The sequence below is a fragment of the Gopherus evgoodei genome, chromosome 19 (assembly GCF_007399415.2).
Source record: "Gopherus evgoodei ecotype Sinaloan lineage chromosome 19, rGopEvg1_v1.p, whole genome shotgun sequence".
Taxonomy (NCBI): Eukaryota; Metazoa; Chordata; order Testudines; family Testudinidae; genus Gopherus; species Gopherus evgoodei.
In genome coordinates, this window is record NC_044340.1 from 18,366,200 (window position 1) to 18,393,809 (window position 27,610).

Genomic DNA, 27,610 nt, shown 5'->3' on the forward strand with positions numbered 1-27,610 from the left:
CTCCTTCCCACTGATAAGATAAGATCAAGGACCTGCAGAGGCTGGTAGCAGATGGAAGGGGCAATACAGATGAATTTGCTCCTTTTTAATTCAGTGGAGGGGGAAAATCCTGTTGCTATTAATAGATGGAGGGAAATTCTAGAAGATGCTTCCAATGGACCTTGGAGTTTGGGGGTGCACACAGAGCTGATCACAAGCAAATTCGCAATGCTGCTGAAAGGTGTCAGATTGCAGTGCTGGAGCCTAACAGGTTCTGGTTATTCCTAGAATGCTGCACAGCAGCTACAGAAGTGCTTCTCCTCTCCCCCACAAAGCCCTGCTGGCATGCCCCGTCCATGCCCCAGCCTGCTCACCCCTAAGCATGGGAGTGAGGGATCAAGGGCCAGATCCTCCAAGCTATTTACACACCTAACTCCTGGTAATTTCAGTGGGAGTTAGGTGCCTAATACTTGGGAGGACCTGGGCTCAGGTCTGAAACAATATCAACTGGTAAAAGGCTCCTGTTCCCGTTCTCAGCCCCCTGCACCAGGCAGTGGCCCGGTAGACTGAGCAGGAGCCCCCCGCATATGCAAACACTTACATGCACAGTGCCTATACACACCCACAAAACGCTGCTATCTGTGGGGTTCAGAGATTTTAATCACCTGCTGAATTTTGTTTTTCGATAACCTTATTACAAAAGATTTTGCAAAAATAATTCCACTTAGCTGCAGCTTGACCTGGAGACACTGGATGTGTTGAGAGGTTAGGGACAGCAGTCACAGGATGCAGGGAAGGAGGGGGAAGGGACACACCGTACAGACAGAGTTATCCATATGGCACTGTCAGTAGGAGACACTTCCACGTGAGTGCCCGAGCTGCGTCTGGGGGCAGCACCAGCTCCGGGTACCTACAGTCCATGAAGGACGTGGCAGGGAGCAGGAAAAGGTGTGATACCAAAAGGGCTGCACAAACCCTAAAGTGCCTGATGTGGACATAATGGGAACCAGAGACTATGGAGAGGGGCTCCCTGCCCCCCTCCAAGCGGCACTCCCTGGGGTGACTGAAGGTGGGATTCTTAATTCTTGTGTCATGTGACCCACACTACACAGTGGGGCTCTCTGTCACTTGCTGCTACAGCCCCTGAGCTAACAGAGCTGGTCATTTAGCACAGGCTGCAAGATCTAGAGGTCTCCAGTTGGCTCCCTGCTGCTTATGACCTACCCCTGGGCATCACCTTATACTCACAGGTAAGGTGACATTTCCTCCACATAACAGTCAATGGCTGATGAGCCTCCTGGCTGTATGGCCCAAGCCCTTGTTCCACATTTCCCTGGTCCCTTACCCCAGCCTGGAGTAGGGAGCTAGAGGGGTCTTTAACACCACCACCTCCTCCATAGGAAGGCAGCATCAACTGCCCATATTGGAGAGAGAGAGAGAGCACAATGGCTCCACCACAGAGGTCACTGGTGAGGACTTCAATGCACGTTCAGGTTGGCCGGAGAGCAGCAGTGCACCTTTACCCTTGCCTCTACCCCGCTTGCACCAGGGACATGTCCGGATGCAAAGCAGCAGCACTCGTCCTTGGGGCAGACAAATGACTGCACTGGGGTGTCTCCTGTCACTTTGTTGGGGAGGAGCTCAGACACCGATCTGGTTCTGGAACTCGGCACTTGTTTCCTCCTCCGTGATGTTGGGGATGCCCAGCCTGGCCAGGGGTTCCTCAGTGGGACCCTCATCTTGCAGGACATCATTCAGCTCGGCTGAGAAGCAGGAATGCACCAGGTGGTCCCAGTACAAGCTCAGGGTGGACTGGTCCTGACGTTCCATCTCCTTCAGTTCGTACATTTCCTTGGCGCTGGCTGCTGGGGTCTGCACCTCAAATGTCTTCTCAAACCTGCTGTAGTCTACTCGAAAGGCTCCTTTCTCCAGGGTCATGCAGGGCTCGAACCGATATCCCCAAAGGATCTCATCCTCTATGTAAGAGGTCCGGGCTTGACATGTCATTCCTACAGTGAGAAAAAAGAACATGGAGTCAGGACTATTAATTGGGCAGGTTGTATGCACAAAAGGATACAGAATGGATGTATAATCCCTCATACTTTATGGGCAGAAGACAACTGCTGACTAATGGGGTCAGGAGGTAACTTTGCCTGGGGACAGGTCATCCTATAGCTGCAGGATTCTTGCACCTTCCTCTGAGCCAGCTGGTACTGGTGAGTGTTAGACACAGGATACAGGACTAGGTTAACCCTGAGTCTGAACAACCTGGCAGTTCCCATGTCCTTGGTCAGCATCTGAAGGGTAAATCTCCTGTGCTGAATGGGTATTTGCGCAGTTACTGAGGCACGTGAAATGGATATTTAGGTTCAGACAAGCACAGCTGTGGGAACCAGATAAATACGTATGTTAGAAAGGAGCAGACAGTGCTAATCTGTGCACCAAAACCAGGACATTTAAACTAGACTGGACAGTACACTGATAAATATACAATAAGAAACCTGTGCTGGCTCCCAGGGCTATGGACTAGATGGAACCAAATCTGTCTGCTGTGTCTGTGATTCTAGGCCAGCAGCGCTCTCTTCTCAGCCCAAAGTTTGACCTGTCTAGGATTGCTGTCTGACTCACGTAGACTGACAGTAGCTATTTAGTTTTCCATACACGTTTGTTTCACCATGAAACTAGGCTAGAAAGAACTCTATCTGGAGGACAAACTAGGGAACAATTGTGCACTGGTCCCTGGTCTGGACTAGATCAGTTACACACTGGGGGAGGGGCTTTTGGGAATGCCTGATCAATACTGTGTCACCAGATTGCAAGGGGTGATTTCCTTGCCCCTGATAGACGTAGCAAGGAACTAATTCTGCAAATGGTTCTATTGTCCCTGCTAGAGAAGATTCATCCCTGGGCCTCAAAACAATACTTGTGAAGCACCAATATTTTTGCCTTTGGAATGGGCCAGACTGCTTTATAAGGCAGCAGGTTTCTCCAAACTTCCCCTCTGGGGGAAGGACACACCCAGGTCCCTCTACCGCCCCATCTCCATCAAGTTTGAACACTGGATGGGAACTGGCAGCTCGTGTTTTTAAATCATTTTTCTGACTCTAGGAAAGCCCAAGAACTAAAGACCAGCAGAGGGAGCCCAAATCAGCTGGGAGCGATGAAGGATAGTACAGCGAGGGAGCAGGGTGGCAGAGTGAGACTGAGAAAGGGTGTGTGCTCCATGAGAAGTGCGTGCATATGTGTATGTGAGAGAGGGAGTGGGAAGAGGTGGAGAACTGATAACAACAAAAAGCAAGGGTTTTTAAAAGGGATGGGGGGAAATGAAGCTTAAACCATCTAAATGAAAATTTCATATCAAGCAGCTGGGCACCATCGCATCAAATCATCCATCCACACACCTGTAATTAACACAGTTCTGATGTCACCAATCCCAAGCATTAAAAAAATCACAAGTCAGCCCCTTCTTCTCCCCTCGCTCCCCTCCCCCACCCCAGAAAAGAAAAAAACACGAGATGGGCTTAAAAATAATGAGATTTTTAAAAATAACCAATTTCTGGATTGTTCGTTGTCTTCTGGGTTTGGAATCTCTAGGGTGCACAATGTCAAGCTTTTCTCCACAACCGTGAGGGCTAAAAAATGGGCGTTTACACAAACAGAAGTTGAGATTCTCATGTCATCTCATGATTCCAGTCTGGGGTTTTAAGCATTGTCTTCTCACCCTTCCCCGCAAAAATCATGAGAGTTGGCAACAACTGTAACAGCTCTTTCCAGTGAAGAAACACAGTTGGGGAAGTTGGTGGTCTTCACTGAATCATACCAGTCACTTTGACACACATGTTAAGTGTTTGGGGATATTTTCTCCATCCAGTAACTTCCTACCATTTTTAAGTGAATGTCATGCTAGTGAAAAGGGCCAGACTGACCCCTCTGGGTCCTTTGGGAATCCACAGCAGGCTTTCTCCACGTCAGCTCAACACGGGGCTACAGTCCCGAGTTGGAGGAACCTCTCGTTAAATGGAGAGAAGGGAGTTTAGTCTCCATGGCCCATTCAGTCCACAGCATTGTTGCTGAGACTGCCAGCAAGGAGCTTAATTAGTACCAGTTGCAATGATGGTTTCTGAAATGTAGCTCTCTCTCCACTGATAAATGGACTGCGCCACCCCTGAGTCATCTCACGGCCTCCCAGCAACCATTCGATGGCAATGACCTTTGGTCACTCACCTGTGCCCAATGCATGCCAGTGACCTCCAGGGGAAAGGTTCAGTCCTGGTGCCCTGAGCCATCTGGCTGACGAGCATGTTCTGGCTCATTCTTTGTCTGCCAATGTAGCATCCTGAAAAGACGCCACGGGTTGACTGGGCCATGGATTGTGAAATCCCTTCTCACCCCTAACAGTGCTTCCCTCCCAGTCAGGGCTGAGGGATGTTGCACCAGCAGCCAACTGGGAGCCACTTACTTACTGTATTAAGTGGGGCTCAGAGCAGGGTTACCTGACAGGCTGCTGAAAATGGCTGCAGCTGTACAGATGGTAGCACAGAGGCCATTTTCTTGCTAACACTGTGTAGGATTTAGGGCTGCATGAATTTTTTTGCCCAATATATTTTTTCAGTGTAAAAAACAGGTTGATTTGGTGAAACAAATGTTTTGTGGATTTGTGTCCGTTTCGCTGAATTGTTCATTCTGAAAATAACCCCCCAAAAAAACATTCAGGGGAAAAAAATCAAAAAGTTTGGTTTTGACATTTTCGAAATGAAACATTTCCGTTTTTCAGTTAAAAGGAAATTTCAAAACAAAAAGTTGCTTTGAATTTATTTTTGTTTAAAAAAATTAAAACATTTAAAAATGCTCAAAATCAGACAGATATTTACTGGTGGGTCAAATGTTTGACCCAAAATGATTTAAAAAAAAACAAAAACCTTTTTCAATCAATGAAAATTTGTTAAAGGTTAATTTTTGGTCTGACCTGAAATGATTTGTTTCAGCTTTTCAAAACTGTCAGTAAACCAAAGTATCTGGTTTTTGCCCAGCTCCACCTAGAAGGCAAATGGGCATTTCCTGCAGTACCACCTACACCATCTCTCTTCAGGACAGGCCGTATCCCAACTACGCTTTTCCCACTCCCCCGGGATGGTGCCAAGGCTCAGCGTAATGTGTGGGATCCCAGTGCGCCCACCTGCCCTGTGTGGGTGGGAGAAGCCAATGGCTGCCTGGGTGGTTGGTTTTGTATGTCTTTCAAACAATCAAAATCCATGAGTCAGCTCAGTGTGTTAAGTAACTGTTTAGGGCAGGGGTAGGCAACCTATGGCACGGGTGCCGAAGGTGGCACGCAAGCTGATTTTCAGCTGCGCACACACTGCCTGGGTCCTGGCCACTCTGCATTTTATTTAATTTTAAATGAAGATTCTTAAACATTTTAAAAACCTTATTTACTTTACATACAACAATAGTTTACTTCTATATTATAGACTTCTAGAAAGAGACCTTCTAAAAACGTTAAAATGTATTACTGGCACGCGAAACCTTAAATTAGAGTGAATGAATGAAGACTCGGCACAGCACTTCTGAAAGGTTGCCGACCCCTGGTTTAGGGGAACGCAGGGATTGAGCTAACCAAGCCAAGTTCATGTCATGCTGCATCCCACCTCACTGCAGCAGGGGGACAGACCATCTAGGCTGGTACCCCACACCCTCCACCTCAGAACAACAGATGAAGAGTGCAACAAGTGTGGGATCTAATCTGTGCAACTAGGTCAGGTGACTGGGCCATTTAGTCTGATATGGCACCTCCTGTTGAAGCAGATCACACTGCTGGGCTCTCTAGCCCCTTGCCCCACCCGCTGTCTCTCTGAGCAAAACACCAATGTCCCACTGCCCCAGATCAGAGCAACGGGTTAATAATACTTATCACCTCCCAGCTTTCCATCTTCAACACACTTACAGACCCTACCGACATCCCTGTGAGGCAGGGAAGGCTCATTGTCCTAAACAGGGAGCTGAGGAGGAGTGACTCAGAGACTTGCCTGAGGACACAGAGAGAGGGAGTATTAGAACCGAGTGTCCTGCCAGTGTTGCACCCTGACTCCTGTGGCAGCCATTACCTGATAGTTTGGGAAAGGAAGGAAACCCAATCACAGTGCCCCTGGGTCTAGTAATATGGAGTAGCCCCTGAGCTGGGGGAGGATAACACTTTCCCAAGCCCACCTAGGGTCTGCATACCCTCCTCAGAGCACCGACCTGTGGCTTCCACGATGCCCTCCAGGATTACAATGATCTCAAACTGCTCCCGCTTCAGTGACTCTGCTGTCATTTCCCAGAAGGGGCTGTGGTCATTGATGACATGGCAGATGATCTGCGGCTCCACCAAGAAGAGCCTGTCCTCCCCTGTGTCATAGCCCAGGTTCAGCTCCGACTGCTCCAAGGGGATGAACTCCCCTTCCTTGGTTTGTCTGGATTTGATCAGTTTGGCTCTTATTTTCGCATCCACCATGTGGCTGTCCCGGAGGTCGCCGATGCGGAACATCAGACAGAGTTTCTCATCCCGGTGGGAGACAACGCACTTCTTGCTGAATATTAAGGTCTGGGCGCGCTTCTTGGGTCTGGAGATCTTGACGAACATGCATCCCACCATGAGGGCATCTATCATGGACCCAACGATGGACTGGGCCATCAGCAAAATGACACCCTCGGTGCAATCGGCTGTCACAATCCGGGAGCCATAACCAATGGTCCTTTGACTTTCCACGGAGAAAAGTAAGGCGGATATGAAATTGTCCACATTCTCGATGCAAGGCTTCCACTCTGGGTCTCCTATGTGGCTGACATCGTCCCTTATCCAGGCATCGAAGAAGTAGATGATGCCAAAGACCACCCAGGTGATGATGTAGCACATCATGAAGACGAAGAGGAACCAGCGGTACTTGAGGTCCACAATGGTGGTGAAAATGTCTGACAGGAACCTCTTCTTTTCCTGGATGCGACCCAGATTCACCTGGCACTTGCCCATTTTGGTCACATAGCGCTGCCGCTGCTGCTTGTTGGCGGAGCTGAACTGCCGATCGTCGTCGATGAGCTTGCAGCGCCGGTTCTGAGGTTTCTCTGAGGGGGTCACGGAGACAATGCTCCGGGTGGGCGTTTTTTTCCGTGCTGAGTTGGGGATGTTAGGCACACTGAGGGCATGCTGTGGGTACCACCGGGTGCTGATGTCCCGGAGCGAAGGCAGGGGATCATTGCGCGATGCCCGATGGTACTTGGGCAGATCTTCAGTGTTGACGGAGATGCTGGGCCGGTGCTTCACGGGTACCACCGTGCCTGTGCTGGTCTGCTCCACCACACTGAGTCTCCTCTGAAGGACTGATCTGTCATTGGGGATGTTTGAGCCACAGGAGTGGGAGACAAAGTTTGACATCAGGGCATTTTTCTTTTCAGCAGCAGGGTCTGTTTGCTTTTGGCTCTTTTCTGATGGGCCCATGGGGATGACCATCATTTCAGGCTGCAAGGGGAAAAGAACCAATCAAGAGAAATGCACCTGTTTTCCCTCCCATCCTTTGTCCGTCTGGTCTATTTAAACTTTAAACTCTTCATGTGTATGGTACAGCACAATGGGGCCCCAATTACAGCTGGGCCACTAGGTGCTACCTTAACACACACAATTATTAATACTGACACCAAACTGAGTCCCTAGCCCTCCCCATGATATAGTTAAATAAAAGCCTCATTTTTGTGATAAAGCCTTTCCCAGCACAGTAGCAGCATCTGCGCTGGAACAACCAATGACTGAGGAGACTAGAGGGGCGGGAAGTAGGAAGCAAGAGGTAAAGAAGGAAGGAGGGAAAACTGCATTGCAGCTGCATCTTTAATACTTGTACCACACTTAGATATCTCTCAGCTGATGCTATCTATCTATCTATGTTCGGGGTAGCATACACCACATTAATGGGTATTATACATATGGTATTAACACAAAATACATTAGATAGCTAGATACATTAGACAGATTTAAGAGTTGGGAAGTTACATTAGCTGAATCTATTATTCTGTCTCTACAGTTCCGTTCACCCATGATGTCAGGTATCCCACAGCACTTTGCAAACCTGGTCAGTTTTGGCATTAGAAAATAGGAAGCCTGTCAATGCCAAGACACATGAATGGGATGTCCTAGCACAGGTTGGGAGTATCTGCACCCAACTGGTTTCGAATGCAGTATCCAAAGCAGAGATAAGAAAAGTGCAGAACAAAAGAACAAGTTAAAGAAGTGTTGCCACCTGGTGGATTGGATTTAGTGATGAGTAGAGAATGGTGTAACTTGAAGAATCATACTGTAGATACTACTAGCTGAAATACCTCTCTTTGAAGCACATCTTTTGCAAGGTAAGAATTGCTTTCTGGAAGGAGGGTATGTCTGTCTCCTTGTCACACTGTACTGCTTTGTCTCTAGCCAAGAAATCTGGCTATTTTGGTCCCTTGAACATTTTAAAGAAGGAACCACAAGTGTAATCAAACAATTGGCTCCACCTTTCAATCAATATACCATGGTCCTGGCTGCAACCGAACTTATTTGTATAGCGCCCTTCAGCCAAAGGGCTTTGCAAACATATGTACCTATTTAGCATTGCTAAAATGCAGCCCCCCATTTGGGAGCAACATGGTGGCTGTTTTCCAGCTGCCCAGCAGCAGAGGACAGGAAGTGCAGAAGAAGAATCCTGGATCTATTTGGCACTGGGCTGGATGTTGGGGGTAAAGCGAGTGAGACAGAATGGAATCACCCATGACTGGAGCTAACACACCCTCAGCTGTGTCAAGAACCTCTCAGCTAAAGAAGCTGGGGAAAACTTTGTCCCCAGCTGGGCTGGGCTGTCCCATTATCTACCTTCCTAGCTATGTGGGTATAAGAGTGATCAGGACTCAGCAGGATTGTTGTGGGAGATGGGGTGGGGTGGGATTTCTTTGTCATTTGCATCAGGCTGGGCTGCATGTCAAATGGAAGTGCCCAGCGTCGCCGTTCCTTTAATGATGGGAACAGCCTCACCTTCTGAGGGAAGGCGCCATATCTGCTGGTGTCCGTCGGGGGCCGGGGCAGGTAGGCAAGCATGTGCTTGGCGGTGGGAGTCTGCACGGGGGGGATGGAGTTCCTCCGGCTCCTCGGCTCCTCGTACTTCAGCCGGCAACCGCCAATGTTGTTGCGGACACAGAGCCCGTTGTCCTGCTGCAGCTCCATGCTGCTGCTGGCGACGGGCAGCACCATGGCTGATCGGGGGCTGGGGCACTACCCCAGGACTTTGCACCTTCTCCAGTGGGGAATCCTGCCATGTGAGAACACAAAGAGGGGGGTTATTTTCACCAGCGCGTGGGCAAGTTCAGTACCAAAAGCCAGCTCACTGTCAATGGGGCTGGGGTCCTCATTCCAGACAGTACTACATGTACCCCAGTAGAGGGGAGCCACCCCGGCTTGGTAGAGCTCAGCTGCTCAGCTCTGAGCATGGCTCAGTGCTGCCGACACTGACCAGAGCGGGGTGCACTGGGGGGATATAACAAAGGCTGTCCTCGGTCCCTTGAGGCAGCCTGCTCTCAGACAGACAGATGCCAGAGAAGCCCCTGAACTTGAGAGGCTGCATAGTGTCTGAATCCAGCATTCCTGAGCTGGGGGGAAGTTCAGCTGATCTGTCTGTCTCTAGCGAGCTGCTTCTGTTGCCCTTGTCACTGCAATATCTAAGTGCTCCACAGATATCAATGAGTTTATCCTTGCATCCCCCCTGCAAGAGAGGGAAGGATCATTATCCCCATTTTGCAGATGTGGAGCTGAGGCCCAGAGAGAATAAGTGACTTGCCCAAGGTCACACAGGGAGTGTGTGGCAGAGCTGGGACACGAATCCATGTCTTCTGTGTCCCGGTCTCTTGTTCCAATTGCCAGACCACAGTCTCTTGTCGCCTCCAACATGATCTGGAGATTGCTGAATATCTCCTGATAATCACTGCAAGAGACAGAAGCATGGAGACCTTGAGACCTCTTAGAGGGGCCTGATTTTCAGATGGTAGGCAGCCTTCACCCCTTTCTGAAAAAGAGGCACAGAGAGGCTAAGTGACTTGCCCAAGGTCTCTCAAGAAGGCTGTGGCAGGACAGGGATGGGAATCCAGGTCTCCAGGCAAATGCCCTAACCCCTTCCTCTCTAAGGGAAACAGTTTTAGCCAATTTTGGGGCTTGTCTAGCTTTGGTGCAAATTTCCCTATGTAACTATATTGCTGTAGCTATACCAGTGCAAAACCCTAACGGAGACGCTTCATATGGAGCTTCAGCACATCCACACGGGAGGCTGGCACTGATTTAACTACAGCAGGGAACCCCCCCTCCCAAGATAGACAAGGGGAGCAGCTCCTCAGTGACCGAGGAGCCCACGTCCCATTTTCAAAAGAGACAGGAGCTTAGAAGCCTACATCCAGTGACTTTCAGACAGACGCCTGGTACATCTACCCTACCAGTGCTCCAGTAGCAGAGCTGCAGCTACATCCCCGGGGTGTAGATATGTACGACAGCCACGGGAGGGGTTTTCCCATCACAGTAGTGAATCCACCCCCTTGAGAAGCAGCAGCGAGGTCGAGAGAAGAATTCTGCCATCGACCGAGCTGAGTCTACCAGGGGGATTGGTCGAGCTCACTATGCCGCACAGGGCACGTGACATTTTTCACAGCCCTGAGCAACGTAGCGAGGTTGTGCCAAGTTTTAGGCTTCTAGGGGATGTCTACACTGCAAAAAACAAAACAACAAAATGCGATGGCACGTCTCAGAGCCCAGTTCAACTGACTTGGGCCCAGGCTCCAGCACTAAAAAGAGCAGTGTAGGCGTTCCCACTCGGACTGGACCCGGGACTCTGAAAGCCAGCAAGGGCAGGAGGACTCAGAGCCCGAACTCCAGCCCAAGTGGCAACGGCCACATGGCTATGTTTAGCCCCCTAACACGAGCCCTGCAAGTCTGACCTGGGCTCTGAAACTTGTTGCTGTGGGTCGTTTTTTGCAGTGTCGACACAGGTGCCCAACTCTCTTTTGCAGATTGGATTTATGTGCCTCAGTCCCTTAGATTCTTTTGCAAATGTTACCCTGGGCCTTATCCTAGCACCAGTCTTTGGGTCCAGTCTCTGTGACTGGGGAGCCCTGACACGTCCCCCTCACCTTCCTCTGCACATGTGCTAAGGCTGCAGAGCTAAAGCACCCCAAAAGGCCTCAATGAAATGCACCAGTAGTTCACCCCTCGTGCTGTCGCCCAGTATTAATTACACAGAGCATCTGTCCTGAACTCTGAGGGAGTAAGCCAAGCCCCAGATGAACTATCAACTTTTCATTGCCACACAAGCAGCACCTTGCGCAAGATCCAGACACAAGCGCGGGAGGACACACAACATGGGGGTTGGAGGTGGATTAACAAAGCAAGACACAAATCCCCAGCAAATCAGTTCCCTGAGCTTGTTATTCTGCATGATTGCTTTGGTGGAGGAAAAACAAGAGACAGGCCATTCACTAATGACAGCCTCACTATTTGCCCAAAGCCACAGGTTAAAAAAAAGAAGGCTTTCATTGATAGACCTCTAAATCCTTTGCCAGCATCAGTGACGTCAATGGAGCTACAGCGCTTTGTCTTGAGATCACATTTCACTCACTCCCAAAAGTTTGTGTTTATTTTAACAAAGGTTTTCATAGAAAGGGAAGTTGGACGCAGCCCAAACTGCTACTTAGAAATACAAAGAGCACCAAGGAGAGCAAGACAAATGTCACAATGGGCACGTCACAATGACTTTGGTGCTTGGTTCCGGGTGAGAACGGCAGGGTTTGCTTACATTTCCTCCCACCTGGAAGCCTGCCATCTACAGGAGCGCGTTTGTTAGAACCAGTGGGTAGAACTATTTTAAATCCAGATCTATCTAACACGAGCCGTAGCAGAGTGGTTCTCATCCTCCTCTATCTGTCTATGGTTCACATATGGCACCAATTCCTGTGGCATCTGAGCACTTCACAACCTTTCCTGTGTGAAGCACAGAGGTACCACACCACTGCGAGGGAGAGAAATGCTTTTATCCCCATTTTAGCCATAGGAAACTGAGATACAGAAAAACTAAGTGATTCGCCATATTCAGTGGGGATCCCATCCATGATCAGGGCCTCTATTTGCTACCTTAGTACAAATCATAAAAGAATGATAGTTACTGCTATGAGTAATAAAAACACTTAGCACTTAACAGGAACGCTACCATGGACCGAACAGAGCTCTCTCTACATGGTGTTTCCAAACATTTGCTAATTGTCAAGCGTATTGGTGTTTCAAGTCCCTCCCAATCCTCCCGGTTTCTGACATCCCCCCTCCAGGTCTGCAGGATTAGGGATAGGTCTGTGCGAAGAACTCTACTGGCAGCCCCCAAGCTGTGCCTGGCAAACATTCATCAAAGGCCAGGGCCAATCACCTCCCCAGGACCGGCAAATCCCCCATTGTTAGCTCTTCAGGGCTCCATCTCATCAGCAGCACTGCCAGGGAAGCCTCAGTTCAAAGGCACCGAAGAACAGACATGAGAGTCTGGCCCCCAGGTGGCTCTGGGGATTTGGGTCTGGCTCTGAACCTTGTGTTGGGGATCTGCCCCCCACCAGCAAAGTGTGTTAAGATAACAGATTTAAGGCCGAGCTGGGGCACAGCGTTTGGGGTGAGAGGCTGGGAAATTTCAGTGCAATACCAGATGGCTAAGCCAATTATGTGACATAACAGCATTGCACAAGCTATCAAAGCAGGAAGCGACTGCCTCCCTGGGTGCTTACTGCATCCCGCCGAGGCAAGCTGGCCTTCCCCAGGAGCTGCTCTCGGGGCTGTGGGAGGCGGAGAGTGGGCAGAGTCTGGCAGTGGGTAGTTTAGTCCAGGGTTTGCCCTGCTTTGATTCTAGTCAGTAAACTAAGTCACCTGATGTTTGCAGGCACAGGCCCCAAAGCAGAGCACTCCCATCCTGCAGTGATGGGTACTGACACGCAAACCATGCTAAACAGGGCCTGGTATAGGTAGAACAGCGAAAGGCATGGCTTAATAAGCAAGGTCCTGATGTGAAAGACATGGCCAACAAATATCCCCGCGTCCTCTCTCTCTCTCACTGTTTGCCCATCTCTGAACATGGGTCAGAGGAAGTCTTTCAGGCTTTGGGATGGGTAGTTTTCCTCAGAAATAATTATCAGCCTTAGCTATTCCCCTCTTCCAGGCCACAGTGGCCAGCTGAGAACAGACATGTGCAAGTGTGGCACACACATCACTTGGAAATGTGCCTCTCCTGCTTGGAAAGGTCACGCTCTAGGGGTCAGAGTGGCAACAGCCTGCACTGCCAAGGAGGTAATTTTCTTGTAGAAAATTTGCCTTCTAGGGCTGTCAGAAATGGCAGCATGGCCTAGTGGACAGAGCAATGGACTGGGAGTAAGGAGACCTCACCTCTAATCCTGCCACTGACTGACTGTGTGATCTTGGACCAATCACTTCACCTCTCTGTGCCTGTTTCCCCTGCCTCCATTAGTCTATTTAGACAGTAAGCTCTTTAGACCAGAGACTGTCCCTGGCAATCTGTTTTGTACAACACCTAGCTCAGGGGTAGGCAACCTATGGCACACGTGCCGAAGGCAGCAGGCAAGCTGATTTTCAATGGCACTCACACTGCCTAGGCCTGGCCACCACTCCAGGGAGGGGGCTCTGCATTTTAATGTAATTTTAAATGAAGCTTCTTAAACATTTTTAAAATGTATTTACTTTACATACAACAATGGTTTGGTTATACATTATAGACTTACAGAAAGAGACCTTGTAAAAACGTTAAAATGTATCACTGGCACACGAAACCTTAAATCAGAGTGAAGAAATGAAGACTCGGCACAGCGCTTCTGAAAGGTGCCGACCCCTGCCATAGATCATCAGTGCTGCTGTAACCCTAGGGCTTCTATGGACGAACAGTCAGTGCATGGCAAGCTGGGATGTCAGTCTGCAGTGCACTGGCCTGTTGCATGCTAGCAGTTCACATAAACCCTACCACCACACACTAACAGTTCCTGCTTGAAAAGGGAGTAGCTCAATGCACACTAGGGGACTGTTCGTGCACAGCAGCAGGGTCCACACAGACAATGCGCGGCAGGCTAGAGCACTTCACATAGACACCCTGCTTGTGGAGCACTAACTGTTCATCCAGACAAGCCCCAAGTGATACTGCCCATCCAGCTCTAACATGTAGCAGAGGATTACAGCTAACACAGTGTTACCAGTTTTTAAATTTCACTCGTGCACGCAACTAGGTCAATGACCTGTAGAACACAGTAGATGCTCTGAACTAGACAGACCTGTGTTGCCTCCCTTGAGGGGAGTCCACCACATCCCCAACAGAGGTCTGAGCACCAGGCCAAACCCAGTTTAACCTCCCAGATACACCCCATTACTGAGGCCATGAAACACTGATCGTGTGGGTCTCCTGATTCACACTGATGTGTTATCTACCAGAGACTGAGCTCCTTGGGCTACTGGTCTCTACCCAGCCAGAGAGCAGAGGCCATCGTAACCCTGGGTCTCCATACTGGGCGGAAAGTGTCCTGGGACAAGTTGATTTCCCTGCCTCTGATGGGATCACCCCTGCTGGGCAGGACTAAGCTGGAATGACCTAGAGTTTGCACCACATGTCACGGGGTTAATAAGAAATTCCCTGGTGGGAGAAGTGCTGATCCCACTACAATGGCAGTAGCCTGTTACCCTTCTTGGTCTCCAGACTCAAGGTATTTTCCCAGAGGAAGATATAAACATGTCCAGCAAAAAGGATCCTGACGATAAATCCCTTTGGTGAGAGGCGCTGCCTCCTCCTGTTTGAGTGAACTGGCTCCTGAGCTCCCTTCTGGAACACACTCCCCTCACGGGACGGGGGCTTGTCTCAGGTTGAGGGGGAGTGCTTTGCGAGATCCCCTGGCCCAAACGCTGGTGGCACGGAGCTGTGCCTGGCAGTGGAGGTTGCAGGTCAGGGGATAGACTCGTTGGCATGGTAGCTTAGCCCCGTCTGGAGCAGAGGCTCCTACTCTGTCATGCCACATGGTGATACCAGTCCTGCCTGCCACAGAAACAGCGAGCCCACAAGGAAATTCAAACCAAGCCAGAGGGCAGAAAACATGGAGGCCATAACTACCTGGCCCTCTAGGGCCTGACATGAGCCCGTTTCCTTGTAGGGCCTGAGCTCCTTGCCATCATTCATGCATTCATCCTCCCAAGGCCCCTGTGAAGTAGGACAGGGCCATTATCTGCATGGTTTGGATGGGGAACCGAGAACTAAGTGACTTGTCCAAGGTCCCACAAGCAGTCTGTGGCAGAGCTGTGCAGATCTCCTGAGAGTCACAGGCACAGGAGCTAAAGGCAATGGGTTAAGAAAAGGCAAAAGGCAGCTAAAGGACTGAGGGGGGATCAGGAGAAAATTCTATCTACGAGTGAGGTTCATGTGGCGGGAATCTCCAAACAGCAAAGCGGTGTGAGGGGAGAAACATCCTGGGTTGGCAATGCCAGATGGGAAGGGACACCTCACGGTGAGGGCACAGCATCTGCTCTCCCACTCTGCCAGCAGCCAGGCAGCACTGGTGAACAACTGGTTTGACCCACGAACTGTTGTGTTCTCTGCTGTGGCAAAGGGAGACCTCAGCAGCACCCAGTGTCCTTGTTCCTATCACCCCTAGCCTGGGCAGGCCCAGGCCCAGGTCCAGCTCAAACAGCACCTCAGCCTCTGAACATTTACCAGCTAGCGTTAAAGAACTGGGCTTGGTTGGGAGCGGCTTCCCCTGGGCCAAGCTCCTGGGAGCCTGGCTGTGCTAGCCTCATCTGGGACTTGGTCTTCACCCCACTCACTGAATGAAGGAACAGCTCAGCTCAGTTTCCCGGCCCCATCAGTTACTCCTGGCTGTAAAGTAACATTCACAAGATTCACTGTCCCCTGCTTACACTTGAGAAGGCAAGTTGGAATCCCAACAGCCTCCCCCCACGTCTCCTTGCTGAGAACTGTCATCTCAGCATTGTGCTTCAAATCCAAACGGCTGTAGGAGAGGGAAGGGAAACCTGTCCCACTCGGCACCAATCAGCTTTGAGCTCTTCTCTTTCACAGTCAGCTCAGCTGTTTCAGGTTTAATCCCAGGAAGGCAGATATTACCAAATGCCAAGTTCCTGGAAATCCACCCTGGAAAGTGAGGCAGCAAAACGCCAAGCCATGCTCAGGTGGGAGAAGGGCTCAGCTGTATCCCCAACATTAGCTGGTTTCTCTATAGTCCCCCAAACCAGTTACCATCATGATTACCTTCAGACACAAAGAGGTGGAACTGGACTTACAGCGTGAAAAGGGAGAGAGCCCTTCTGCTCAGACCCACATACAGAGCAGCTGTGCGTCTGCCTGTTAGAATGTCCCCTCCAGCTCTTTGCCCTGTGGTTGTAGCCAGGTTGGTTCCAGGATCTCGGAGAGACAAGGTAGCTCATATCTTTTACTGGACCAACTTCTGTTAGTGAAAGAGACAAGCTTTCAAGCTGAGACAGAGCTGAAGGAGAGCTCTGTGTAGGCCTCAGTTAGCAAGTGTTCAGGGACTCGCAAGCTTATTCATGGGGTCCCTGAAAAGAGACAGAGCCCCCCAGCTGCCTCCAAAGCCAAGGACACTCCAGCAAAGCAAAGGGCAGACAGGGCTACTGTCACTGGTCATTTTCTTTAGACCGTATACGCCGTGGGGAAGGAAGTGGGTCTTCTCTGGGATTTGGAAAATGCTCACCACACTTTAAACAGCTCATGTCATCATCTGGCAGAGCAGCCAGCCTATCTCCGCTCCACACGATTAGCCTGGCTCCTGGCTGCTAATGAAAGTCCTTCCCCACTGCTGCTTGGCTAGAGTGCTGTTGGGTTCTACAGACAGCAATTTAGCAAGGCACTTAAAACCAGAACATGATCCATCTAGCTCCGTCTTGTCTCAACAGTGGCCAGTACCAGCAGACCCCGGGGAGAAATGTTTTCCTGTTCCCAGGTGCTGACTGTCTAAAGTAAATATCTAGCCCTCATTAAGATCTGGATATGTCACAATCATTAATATATCGCAACACCCTTCTGCGGTAGGGAAGTGCTATCAGCCCCATTTTACAGATGGGAAACTGAGACAGAGAGGGACTAAGTGACTTGCCCAAGATCACCCAGGAAGTCTGTGGCAGTACAGACAATTGAACCTGGATCTGTTGAGTCCCAGGCTAGCACTCTCCCAACTGGGCCATCTTTCCTCTAAGATGCTGATCAGTTTATGCCCTGAAGCATGTGGATTGATAGCCCCTGTACATTTCTATCCCAGCTGGGGGCAGATTTACCTTGAGTAGCTATTTAAAATTCTACCAAGGGTCAGAGTCATCCCACTGCTGAAAACCCAAGGTTGGTAGGGAGTTGGGGTTCTTTTCCCTCCAGCCACGTTCTGTCATTCCAATGTGGATGAACTGGGCCCAAATATATATTTGGGGAAGGATTCTAGGCCACATATAACATGGGCCACAAGACACAAGATTTCAAAGTTCATAAGAAAGGAAGAAACTTGCCACACGAACTCAGTCTGTACTTTAAGCTGCTATTTAGGGAAGTGTCTGGGAATTGCACCCAGGTTCTAACTACTGGCACTAATGCAGTTGCCCAGTGTGCACCAGTCCTGGCAGGACAGAAGCAGCAGGCTCTGTCCAGCCCTTGGTCTTGCCCACTCTATACTAAACCAGGGGTAGGCAACTTATGGCACGTGTGCCGAAGGCGGCACACAAGCTGCTTTTCAGTGGCACTCATACTGCCTGGGTCCTGGCCACCAGTCCAGGGGGGCTCTGCATTTTAATTTAATTTTAAATGAAGCTTCTTAAACATTTAAAAAACCTTATTTACTTTACATACAATAGTTTAGTTATATATAATAGATTTATAGAAAAAGACCTTCTAAAAATGTTACAATGTGTTACTGGCACGCAAAACCTTAAATTAGAGTGAATAAATGAAGACTCGGCACAGCACTTCTGAAAGGTTGCTGACCCCTGTACTAAACTAAGTGGTGAGTTACAAATTGCTTGGGACCAAGCCAAGTTCACTAGCCTGCGGAGTATTGCCAGCCCCTGAGCTCCAAGAGCATATCTTGAATCATTGCTGACTATGAGCTGGGTCCTGGCAAAGAATCAGCTGGGATTACAGGGGAAGTGTCCCTGCACTGCACCCCACGGAAGCCAGGCACTCACTGGTCACTCAGACAGTCAAGGGACTCAGGGCTTCAGGTGGAAATGGCTGGATGGGGGGATTTTTGGTTTTGTTCCTCAATGTGGTTGTGGGTTAGGGCAGTTTGGGCCCCAGATTGCAGGGGTGGGGTTCAGATAAATGACCCTGCCTCTGATCTCCCTCCAGGCAGCAGCCAGCTGCAGTTTAGTCTAGCTGCCCATCAGTTAGAGACAATCCACGTTCCCTCCGGCAATGCAGAGAGGCCAGACTGACTGACACTGGAGAGACTGGCATCTAACAAGCTTTCTGTGTAAGTGTCTCCCAGGGTGATGCCGTCGGCTTAACAACATCCCTGCTGCACAGGGCCATGCAAACCACTCTGTCTTGCCTAGCAGACCCCATTTCCATGCATCATCTTCCTCTGGCCGACACTTAGCGTCCCAAATGCTTTGTGCAGCTCCCTTCCCCAGACTCCCATTGCAGAACAGATTCATGTTACAGATCTGCTTGAGTTTTCCTAACAGAGGTCGGCTCAGTCATTTGTCCTGACACCTTCTCATTGGGACAAATCCTCCAGATTGGTGTTAGCCAAGAGGACCCCTATGGTAACCGTGCAATAGCAGCTCAGAGCCCACAGCCTGCAGACTTCCTGGGAAGCAATGCACCTACCTCATCTTTCCAACTGAGTGCCCTGCCAGGGCAGGAACAGGTGAGCCCAAGGTGTGCAACCCCTCTCCTTCCAGCTGACTCTCCCACCGACCTTCCCAACGCAATCCAGAGCCTCGTCACTGGGCTGGGGCCAGCCTAGGGTTTGGAATCCCATCGGCCTCCATGCATCTTCCCATCAGTTCTGGATGCAAATCCTCTCGCAGCGTGCAGGGTAAGGGAGCTCGGCGTCAGCTTCCAATCCCGTTCTGGGAGAAGGAGGTCACCCGTTAATCTGTCTCAATGACACGCAGAATTACCTCAAGATGATTTAATCAGGAAGGCTTGGGCAAGGAGGAGACATACCGCCCGGGAGTCGCTGGAGCCTGCAGGGTTTATCTCCCAGGGCTTCTGTTCCAGCGTGTGCAGCACACAGAAGGGGACTTCCCCTCCCCTCAGCTTTGAGCAAAACATTAGCTAACCCCCTACCCAAGGACCCGAGCCCTGCTCTTCCAGCAACAAACTGACAGATAGTTGCCAGATAGTTCTGGCTAACGCAGTGGGAGACAGGTCTCCTAGGTTCTACTTCTGAGACATTAACAGTTATTTATTGTGTGTCCTGTGGTAGCACTACTAGCCCCATTCCTGGACCAGGACCCCACCATGCTAGGTGATGCACAAACCCTTGGAAAGAGTCTACCCCACATTTCCCCTACCTCCCAGCAGGACTGCAGAGCTCCGCACACTCCTATCTGTGAGGCTGGACGGTGCTAGAAAGGGGAAAGGACTGGGACAAGGAGTGCTGGGGAAAGAACCATTCTTCAGTTTCTAATAGGGGATCAAACAGTGTCACAGCATGGCATGTAGCCCCAGTCACCCACCCCTGAGAAGGGGTGATAGGCTCAGCCCCTTCCTGCTCTGGGATTCCCCAACACAGCTCTTGCGTTCCCTGACGGGAGCATTATGTACTGTCTAGCACCCAGAAGCCAGGATAGGCACCTCCACCACCCGGAGGAGGACAACGGTCCCTGCCCCAAAGAGCTCTCAGTTCAGTTAAAAATAAGACACAGCAAGTGAATGTAACAAGCCGCAGTCAGAGGGGGGTTGCGAGGCAATGGCTGTGCCAGTGTGTGGTCTAACCAAAGGCATAGCTAGGGCAGGGCCCTGGCCCACTGGCCAAGGACTAGAAGGCACTCCCAGCCCTAAGAAGGAGATCTGCAAGGGGGATTTTTCCCTGCTCTAACATTCATGATGCCCCCCATCAAGGATTATTCCCTCCCTGTCTTTGGGTGGAAGGGGTCAGCTGTTGCTAGGAAACACAACCCCTTGATTCCCCCTACAATGCCAGCTCTCATCAGGTTCCTAAACAAAGAACTGTCATTTTGTGACATGTGATTACACTGCTCTACAGCCAAAATGCTTCTGAAATAAATGTAGTCCAACTTTACTAATTCTGAGTCACTGAGAACGAAAATGATGCTTAAAATTGTTGATTGGCTCTAGTTTTCAAGATATGCTATTGGGTCAGTATATACGACCCTTGACTTGGGAATGGCGGAGGATAAGTGAGTTATAAAGGGAAGGGATCTCAGTTTAAACCAGAAATTACTAAAATACATCTTTGACTGGATCTATGAATAAATCTATGACTGGATTTGGACAGTACTTGCTTTTTAGGCAAAACAATGAATGATGCAATCTGAAGCTGGTATTGCGTCATACATGATATGAATTGCATCATGTTATTCCTAGAAATCATGGATGATGCAATCGTAACGAAGCTTACATCACTCTGCTGAACAAATTGCCCTATATCAGCTCTAGAAATCATACAGTGTGGTGCTCTCTTATTTGTCAGTGTTTGATTTTGCAAAGGGACACATTTCTGTTTAGCCAAAGTGAGCAAAGATGCCTCATACGTGTGTGAACAGTGCAGATAACTTCTCCTATGTTTGTGGAGAAGTGACTTTTGCATCACAAAAGCGCAGTATAACCACTATGATTAAGAAAGCCTAACGCCTTTATTTTGGCTGCAAAATTGGAGATCGGGACAAGAGGTGGGCCCAACACATATGCTGCAACACTTGTGCAACAAATCTTTGCCAGTGGTTGAACAGGAAAAGGAAATCTATGCCTTCTGCAGTGCCAATGATTTGGAGAGAGCCAACAGATCATACCAGTAATTGTTACTTCTGCATGGTGCCTCCAGTTGGGAAAGGTGTGTCAAAGAAGAAAAAGTGGACTGTGCGTTATCCAAACATTCCATCAGCTATACGCCCAGTACCCCACGGAGAAGGACTGCCGGTTCCTGATGCACCAGAATCATTCTCACTTGAGTCAGACGAGGAAGAGGATGAAACTTCTGGTCCTGAACCATCAGTGTCACAGGACCCACATTTTCTCCCATCCTCCTCCTCTGAACCACGCCTCATAACACAAGGTGAACTGAATGACCTTGTCAGGGATTTGGAACTACCCAAGAGTAAGGCAGAGCTGTTGGGCTCCAGACTACAGCAGTGGAATCTCCTGGCAGGCTATCAGGGCAAATGGAGCCCATCAATGCTTGCAGACTATTGCTGGACAGTGACAAGAGATGCTCCATTTAATGAATACAAGAGACAAGCCAAGAAGTGCCGAGTAGACACTGAATAGAACTAAACTATGTACATAATAGTTGTTTGCCTTTTGTTTCATAATCAATTTTATTTATATAACCCTTCTGCTGATTTTTAAAGTGTTACATAAACAGGACCGGTGAAATATTATCATGTAAAGCAACCATAAACACATGAAAAGATATAGGTTTACAATTTATGATTAAAACTCTACCATCTACACAATATACATAGACATAAAATGTAAAAACTTAAATATCTTAGAAACAGTAGCCAATCAGTTGTTTTAATTGTCGTATTTGAATTCAGCACATCAAAATACATAATAAATACCACATTTTATCTCTGAAGCAGACGACTTCTCAAAAATTGTAGACCAGTGTTACATAGCATAGGCCTGTCCAGCGACTCTGCTAATGATTCAGATCTAACATCACCGTGTTGTGTTGTCTAGTACTGGTAACTAACAGCTTGCAGCCTATCAATACCTCCTCAGCGCAGCGTAAGCTACCGGGGCTGTAAAAAGCAGCCAGAGAGAAGGTTAAAAATAGCACAGGTAGCATCCCGGTTATAAATAACTGCTTAGCCAGTGCCTCGAACGGCTCGAGGGTTATTAATACAGTACAGTTTAAGCTCTCTTAGTAACTTGCAGGCAGAGTTCAGGTAAACGATGTCTGAAGACATCAAATTCATTCTTAATTTACAGGTCAGTTTGGAAAACAATACAATCCCCTGCCCCAGTTAATACCTTGCTGGTATGTTTAAACCTACCCTCCCAAACAACAGTACAGAGACCTGCATGCACTTTGGGATCATGAAGATGAAGAAGGAAATAAACAACACAGTCCTGGGTAACGTGTTTCCGAGTAAGTGACAATCCCGAATGTTTTGCCTCAAGGGATTGGGCCTAGGATGTATTGGCTGGATTCAATGTTTAGTATGTCAAATTCGTCCCAGGTCAGTAGCGACTGGAAGTCGCCACCGCCGTCTGCTGGCTGCTCAGCAGCCTGCGTGAAGTGAAATCCAGTTCCAAAGAGCACATGCCCACATCCCAAACACCGAGGCATGGCTGGGATCCCCGAGGACAGAAGGGGCCAGGGAGACTGATCTCGCACCAGAGGGTGCCTTCGGATTATGGATAGGTCACGTTAGCAAGGGGCAGGGAAAAGGAAGAGCGGGGTGGGAGCTTGCACTGCAGTTGCCTGTGCTGGAACTGTCCCATGGTGCCGAGGGATTCAGTCTCCTGGTCTGCCCCCTTCCAGCAGCACTGGAGCGACCCACGCGGTGATGTCAGTAGCAGAGAGTGACTCCCAGGTTGCTCTCAAATGTAGCCCGGTGACAACTTGGGGGTTGGCTTCCCCTTCGACAAGCCCTGACAAAGATCAGCGGGAGCCTCTTGCAGAGATTAGGAGGACTTGCTCCCCCTGCGGTGCTCCCTCCACGCACACTCTGGGCCTTAGGGCATTTTCTCTAACCAAACAGCTGCCAAGCTGTCATAAACAGATAGCTAAGGGTTAATGTCTCTTTCACCTGAAAAAAAGTAACCTGAAGCACCTGACCAGAGGACCAATCAGGAAACCAGACTAAGGGTTAATGTCTCTTTCACCTGAAAAAAAGTAACCTGAAGCACCTGACCAGAGGACCAATCAGGAAACCAGACTTTTTCAGGTGAAAGAGACATTAACCCTTAGCTATCTGTTTATGACACAAGCCCAGGCCCCATGGCCCTGTGCCAGAAGACAATGCAGAATTTCCTCCCCTCAGGATTAGTGAGATCCTAAGTCACACACCACAAATTGGGCACAGACCCAACGCTGACAGTGCAGGAAGGAGCTAAAGAAGGCCATGAGTGTGCAGTGCCACCCCTGTGGAAACACCAGGCCAGGTCCCTTTTAGCCATGCCAGGTGAATGCTGAAGGAGGTGCCTTTTGGAGGAGGGAAGATTGTTGGGTTGGTTTCCTCACCCTGGCCAACAATTCCCCTCTTCTCCTTGGGTCCCAGGGCTGCCCCTGAGCTCAGAATGCTGGGGGGGGGGGGCGGGGCGTTACATGCACTGTGGAGTGGGTGCACCTCAGTGACAAGTGAGGTGCTGTGGAACACTCAGGGCCGGCCTTAGGATTTATGGTGCCCTAGGCGAGATTATTAAACTGGTGCCCCTGTGCCTGATCTGCTCTTAGCAACACAAACATAAGCTTACATTATTGGAAAACTTGCCACATTCATGTTATTAAAACCAGTTTAACTTAATGAAGCACACTATAATGCTGATGGACTAGCACTAAAGAAGCAGCACTATAGAAAAAATTCTGATATGACAGAATGATGCAAATAATATATTTTTTTAATTTATCAAAATTTTATTGGAAATTTATATGAAAAGATATTGAAACAAAGATTTGTTTTTAATTAAAAGCAATCTTTCTGGCTTTTTTGGCTGCAAAATCAGTAATAATGTCATCGTATGACAAAGACAAAGTCATGTCTTGTTCGATTACAAGAATAGCAAGACCAGTTAAGCGTTCCTGACTCATGGTAGAGCGGAGATAGTTTTTAATGAGCTTTAGTTTTGAGAAACTCCGTTCTCCTGATGCTACTGTTACAGGAATTGTCAGTAGAATACGAGTGGCAATATACACATTAGGATATATGTCAACAAGTTTGCGGGTATGAATAAACTGTACAATGTCCATCACCAATTTTGCATGTGGCAACATTGATGACAGTGTACTCAATTCTTCGTGTAGTTCAAGTCCATTTAAATCAAAACTATCACCGTGCTTCAGGATGCTCTCTAGGTTCTTGCACTTTGTCATTAGTTGCTCTTGTTTTCCTATTTCATTGAATTTAGTTATGTCATACAAAAATCCAAACTGTTCATGGTGTCCTTGCAAGGTATTAAACCTTTCATCAACAGCAGATACTGCTTTATCCATCACAACATTAAAAAATTCAACCTCAGATTTCTTTTCTGGATCGTCTAGAGCATGATCTGCTGTACAGATTCTTCACAAAGAAGTGTCCCTGGCCTTTTTAACTCATATTAACTATGTATTTACTTTATGAAAGTTGGAGAAAACATTGTGAAAACGTAAAACATTGGCTGCCCAACTTCTGGGCTGGCAAAAGTTATACTGACTCACAGGGAAAAAAAAAAGCAGGAGAATCTTAGTACAACATATGGTGACTTTATACCAGGGGTCGGCAACCTTTCAGAAGTGGTGTGCCAAGTTCACTGTAATTTAAGGTTTCTCGTGCCTGTAATACATTTTAATGCTTGTAGAAGGTTTCTCTCTATGTCTATATTATATAAATAAACTATTGTTATTATCTGAGGTATTGGCCACCGGTCCTGCTCAGGCCACTGCCAACTGAGTAAATGAAACCCCAAACTGGCAGCGGGCTGGTGGCTGGAAACCTAGACAAGGATCCCAGGCCCTGCTCAGCCCACTGCTGGCCTGGGGTTCTGACCACCAACTCCTGCCAGCCAGGATCCCGGCCGCCAACCCCCCCTCAGCCCGCTACCAGCCTGGGATTCTGCTCACCCAGGCTGGCAGGAGGCAGAGTGGGGCTAGCGGCTGAGCTCCTGACTGGCAAGGGGCCGACAGCCGGAACCCCGGAGTAGCAGTAGGCTGAGTGCTGCTGGCACCCCAGACTGGCAGCAGACTGAGCCACTCAACCCCCCACCGGCCCTGCTCAGCCCGCCACCAGCCCGCTCAGCCCGCCACCAGCCCACTCAGCCCGCTGCCAGCTGAGATTCCTTGGGGGTCCCCAGGCCAGCAGCAGGTGCTGAGTGGGGCCGATGGCTGGTATCCCAGCTGGCAATAGGGCAGTAGCCGGAACCCCAGAGCAGTGATGGGCTGAGCCGCTCAGCCTGCTGCTGCATGCCATCAAAAATCAGCTCACCTGCCACCTTTGACACGTGTGCCGTAGGTTGCCGACCCCTGCTTTATACACTAGTAAGGAGATGAGCATATTACAGTTGTTGGAGGGCTCCAATCAGGAATAATAGGCTATAGGAAAGTCAGTCAACATTTTTTGTTTCTCTGATGAAAACTGGCCCACTCCCTGCCTCAAACCAAACCTGTAACTAATAATTGTCAACAACTTAATTTTCTGTTTTTGGCTAAGATATTGATTTTTTTTTTTTAAATATTGAAATTGGATTCAGGATTGTTAGCAAGAATTTTTGGCAAACAAAGTTGTTAAATGACAATCTAAATGGCAACACAGTACTGCTTTCATGCTTGGCTCACCCCCTAGCCTGCTGGTCCAACAGCTGCAATAGACCCCAATACCACCTCTTGGGGTGCAGAGTGGCAACAGCAGCAGCAAACCCTCAGGTCCGATCACACGCCAATGAGCACCACCACCAGCCTTATGGACCATGGTGAAGTTAGCACAGCATCTGATCTCAGGGACAGGGCACCCATGGAGCCATAGCAGCTCATCCTGCCCTGTGCAGCTCCCCTCGGATGAGATGGATCGCTGGCAGCTGCCAGCCTGGGGGAGAGGCGCTCCCCAGGTAGGGTGGCCAGATCCAGATGTCCTGATTTTATAGGGCCAGTCCCGATATTTGGGGCTTTGTCTTATATAGGCACCAATTACCCCCACCTAGAGTGACCAGACAGAAAGTGTGTAAAATCAGGACAGGGATGGGTGGGGGTGGGGGGGGTAAAAGGAGCCTATATAAGAAAAAGACCCCAAAATTGGGACTGTCCCTATAAAATAGCGATATCTGCTCACCCTACCCCAATCCCCATCCTGATTTTTCACACATCTGGCTAACCCCAGCCAAACCCTGTGTGACATTCCAATTCTGGCTGCCTGCCCAGGAAGTGAGTTACTTTCACTTTCATTCCTCAGCACGCAGCCAGCCAGCCTCCCTCCCCCCCCCCCAGCACCTCACCCAACCTAGCCCTGACGGAGGGGAGGGAGGAGAGAGAGATGGGTGCTCCTAGGGAGGAGGGAGAAAGGAGGGGGTGCTCCGTGGGGCAGGGGGGAGAAGAATGGATGTTATGCGAGACAACAAAGGATACTGGTTCCAGAGCCACAGCCTCACCTGACCTCAGCCGGGGGGAAAGAGTCACACTCACAGGTGAGCTCCTTCCCCAACCCCTACTCCCTCCCCTTTCCAGAGACCCCAGCAGCCAATCCCATTCCTCAGACTGTGCTGCATTCGGCTCTCTCTAGGACCCAGCAGCCCTGCTTCTACACTGTCTGGGCTGCCTGCAGAGTGGTGCCCCCAGGCAGTGAGAGGCCCTACGCTGCTGCCTATTCTGCCTATGCCTAAGGACAGCCCTGGGAACACTCATAGAGTATGAGAAGCCTGCTTCTCTTCTTCTTTCAGCAAAAGCACAGCCCCAAGAGGCTGAGTCAGCCTGTCTCTGCAGGTGTGGGCGGGTGAGCGAGACAAAGAGGGGCCAAGGAGCCAAAATGTCAACGCTACAAATGAAGGGACGGGCAGCAGGGACTGAAAAATGAAGAGAAAGAGGCTTCTCATGCTCCATGCATGTTTTGTTATACCAATTATATTAGACCAGTAAAAACCAGCAGGATCTTATTAAAGGGGACAAGGCAAAGATGCCACATTTATTATAACAATTTGATTTATGACTAATAACTAATATCTTAATTCTTATACACACACATTATACCTAATACCTATACACACACACACACACATCCATCAGATGTTCTGCAGCTGCTGCATAGTTACCAGTCCTGAAGATAGCTTAAGTTCATAGCTTGATTTTGTAGCTTGGGTTTGTAGCTTGTGGCGGCTAACTGGCCAGGAAAGTCAGGCACAAGGACAAGCTGGATCTCTGTTGGGCAGGCACTGATGTCCTTCCATGTTGGCAGCAGAATGTTACCCAAAGTCTCTCATCTCACCCTTCTTTTTTATAGGCTTTTAGTTTGGATTCAAAGTCTATAGGTCTTGCTGTGTCACGCTGCCTCTGGGTTTAGATTGATCACCCATCAATTGCAGGCGTGACTTTCAGCCTTGAACCTGGCTTTGATCTTCCTTCTGGCTTTGATCTTCCTTCTGTTGTCCTTTTCTTTTTAGGGTGGATGCTTCTTACTTTGTTTAGGGCTGTTGTCTAGGTCTTCAGCCGTTGGTATTTGAACTTTATCTCATCAGGACAGGCT

The 27,610-nt window shown here is 49.2% G+C and overlaps 1 protein-coding gene across 1 annotated transcript; it reads right to left on the minus strand.

The window, feature by feature from the left end:
- Positions 1-515: 515 nt before the first annotated feature.
- Positions 516-27,217, minus strand: LOC115637353 (G protein-activated inward rectifier potassium channel 4-like). The gene is made up of 5 exons (XM_030538568.1): positions 27,180-27,217; positions 18,873-19,117; positions 9,008-9,281; positions 6,217-7,471; positions 516-1,988 (listed from the first exon to the last, which is right to left on the minus strand). Exons 3-5 carry the CDS (start codon positions 9,221-9,223, stop codon positions 1,621-1,623), a joined length of 1,839 nt encoding a protein of 612 aa, XP_030394428.1. The 5' UTR covers positions 9,224-9,281; positions 18,873-19,117; positions 27,180-27,217; the 3' UTR covers positions 516-1,620.
- Positions 27,218-27,610: the final 393 nt, after the last annotated feature.

Bases quoted from the DNA above. Each gene is read 5' to 3' on its own strand.
- LOC115637353 (XM_030538568.1), bottom strand. From the start codon at position 9,223: ATGGTGCTGCCCGTCGCCAGCAGCAGCATGGAGCTGCAGCAGGACAAC. The intron at 7,472-9,007 runs GTGAGGCTGTTC...TTCCCCTTGCAG, and splicing joins ATGGCGCCTTCCCTCAGAAG to CCTGAAATGATGGTCATCCC. The intron at 1,989-6,216 runs GTCGGTGCTCTG...TTCTCACTGTAG, and splicing joins GGGCATCGTGGAAGCCACAG to GAATGACATGTCAAGCCCGG.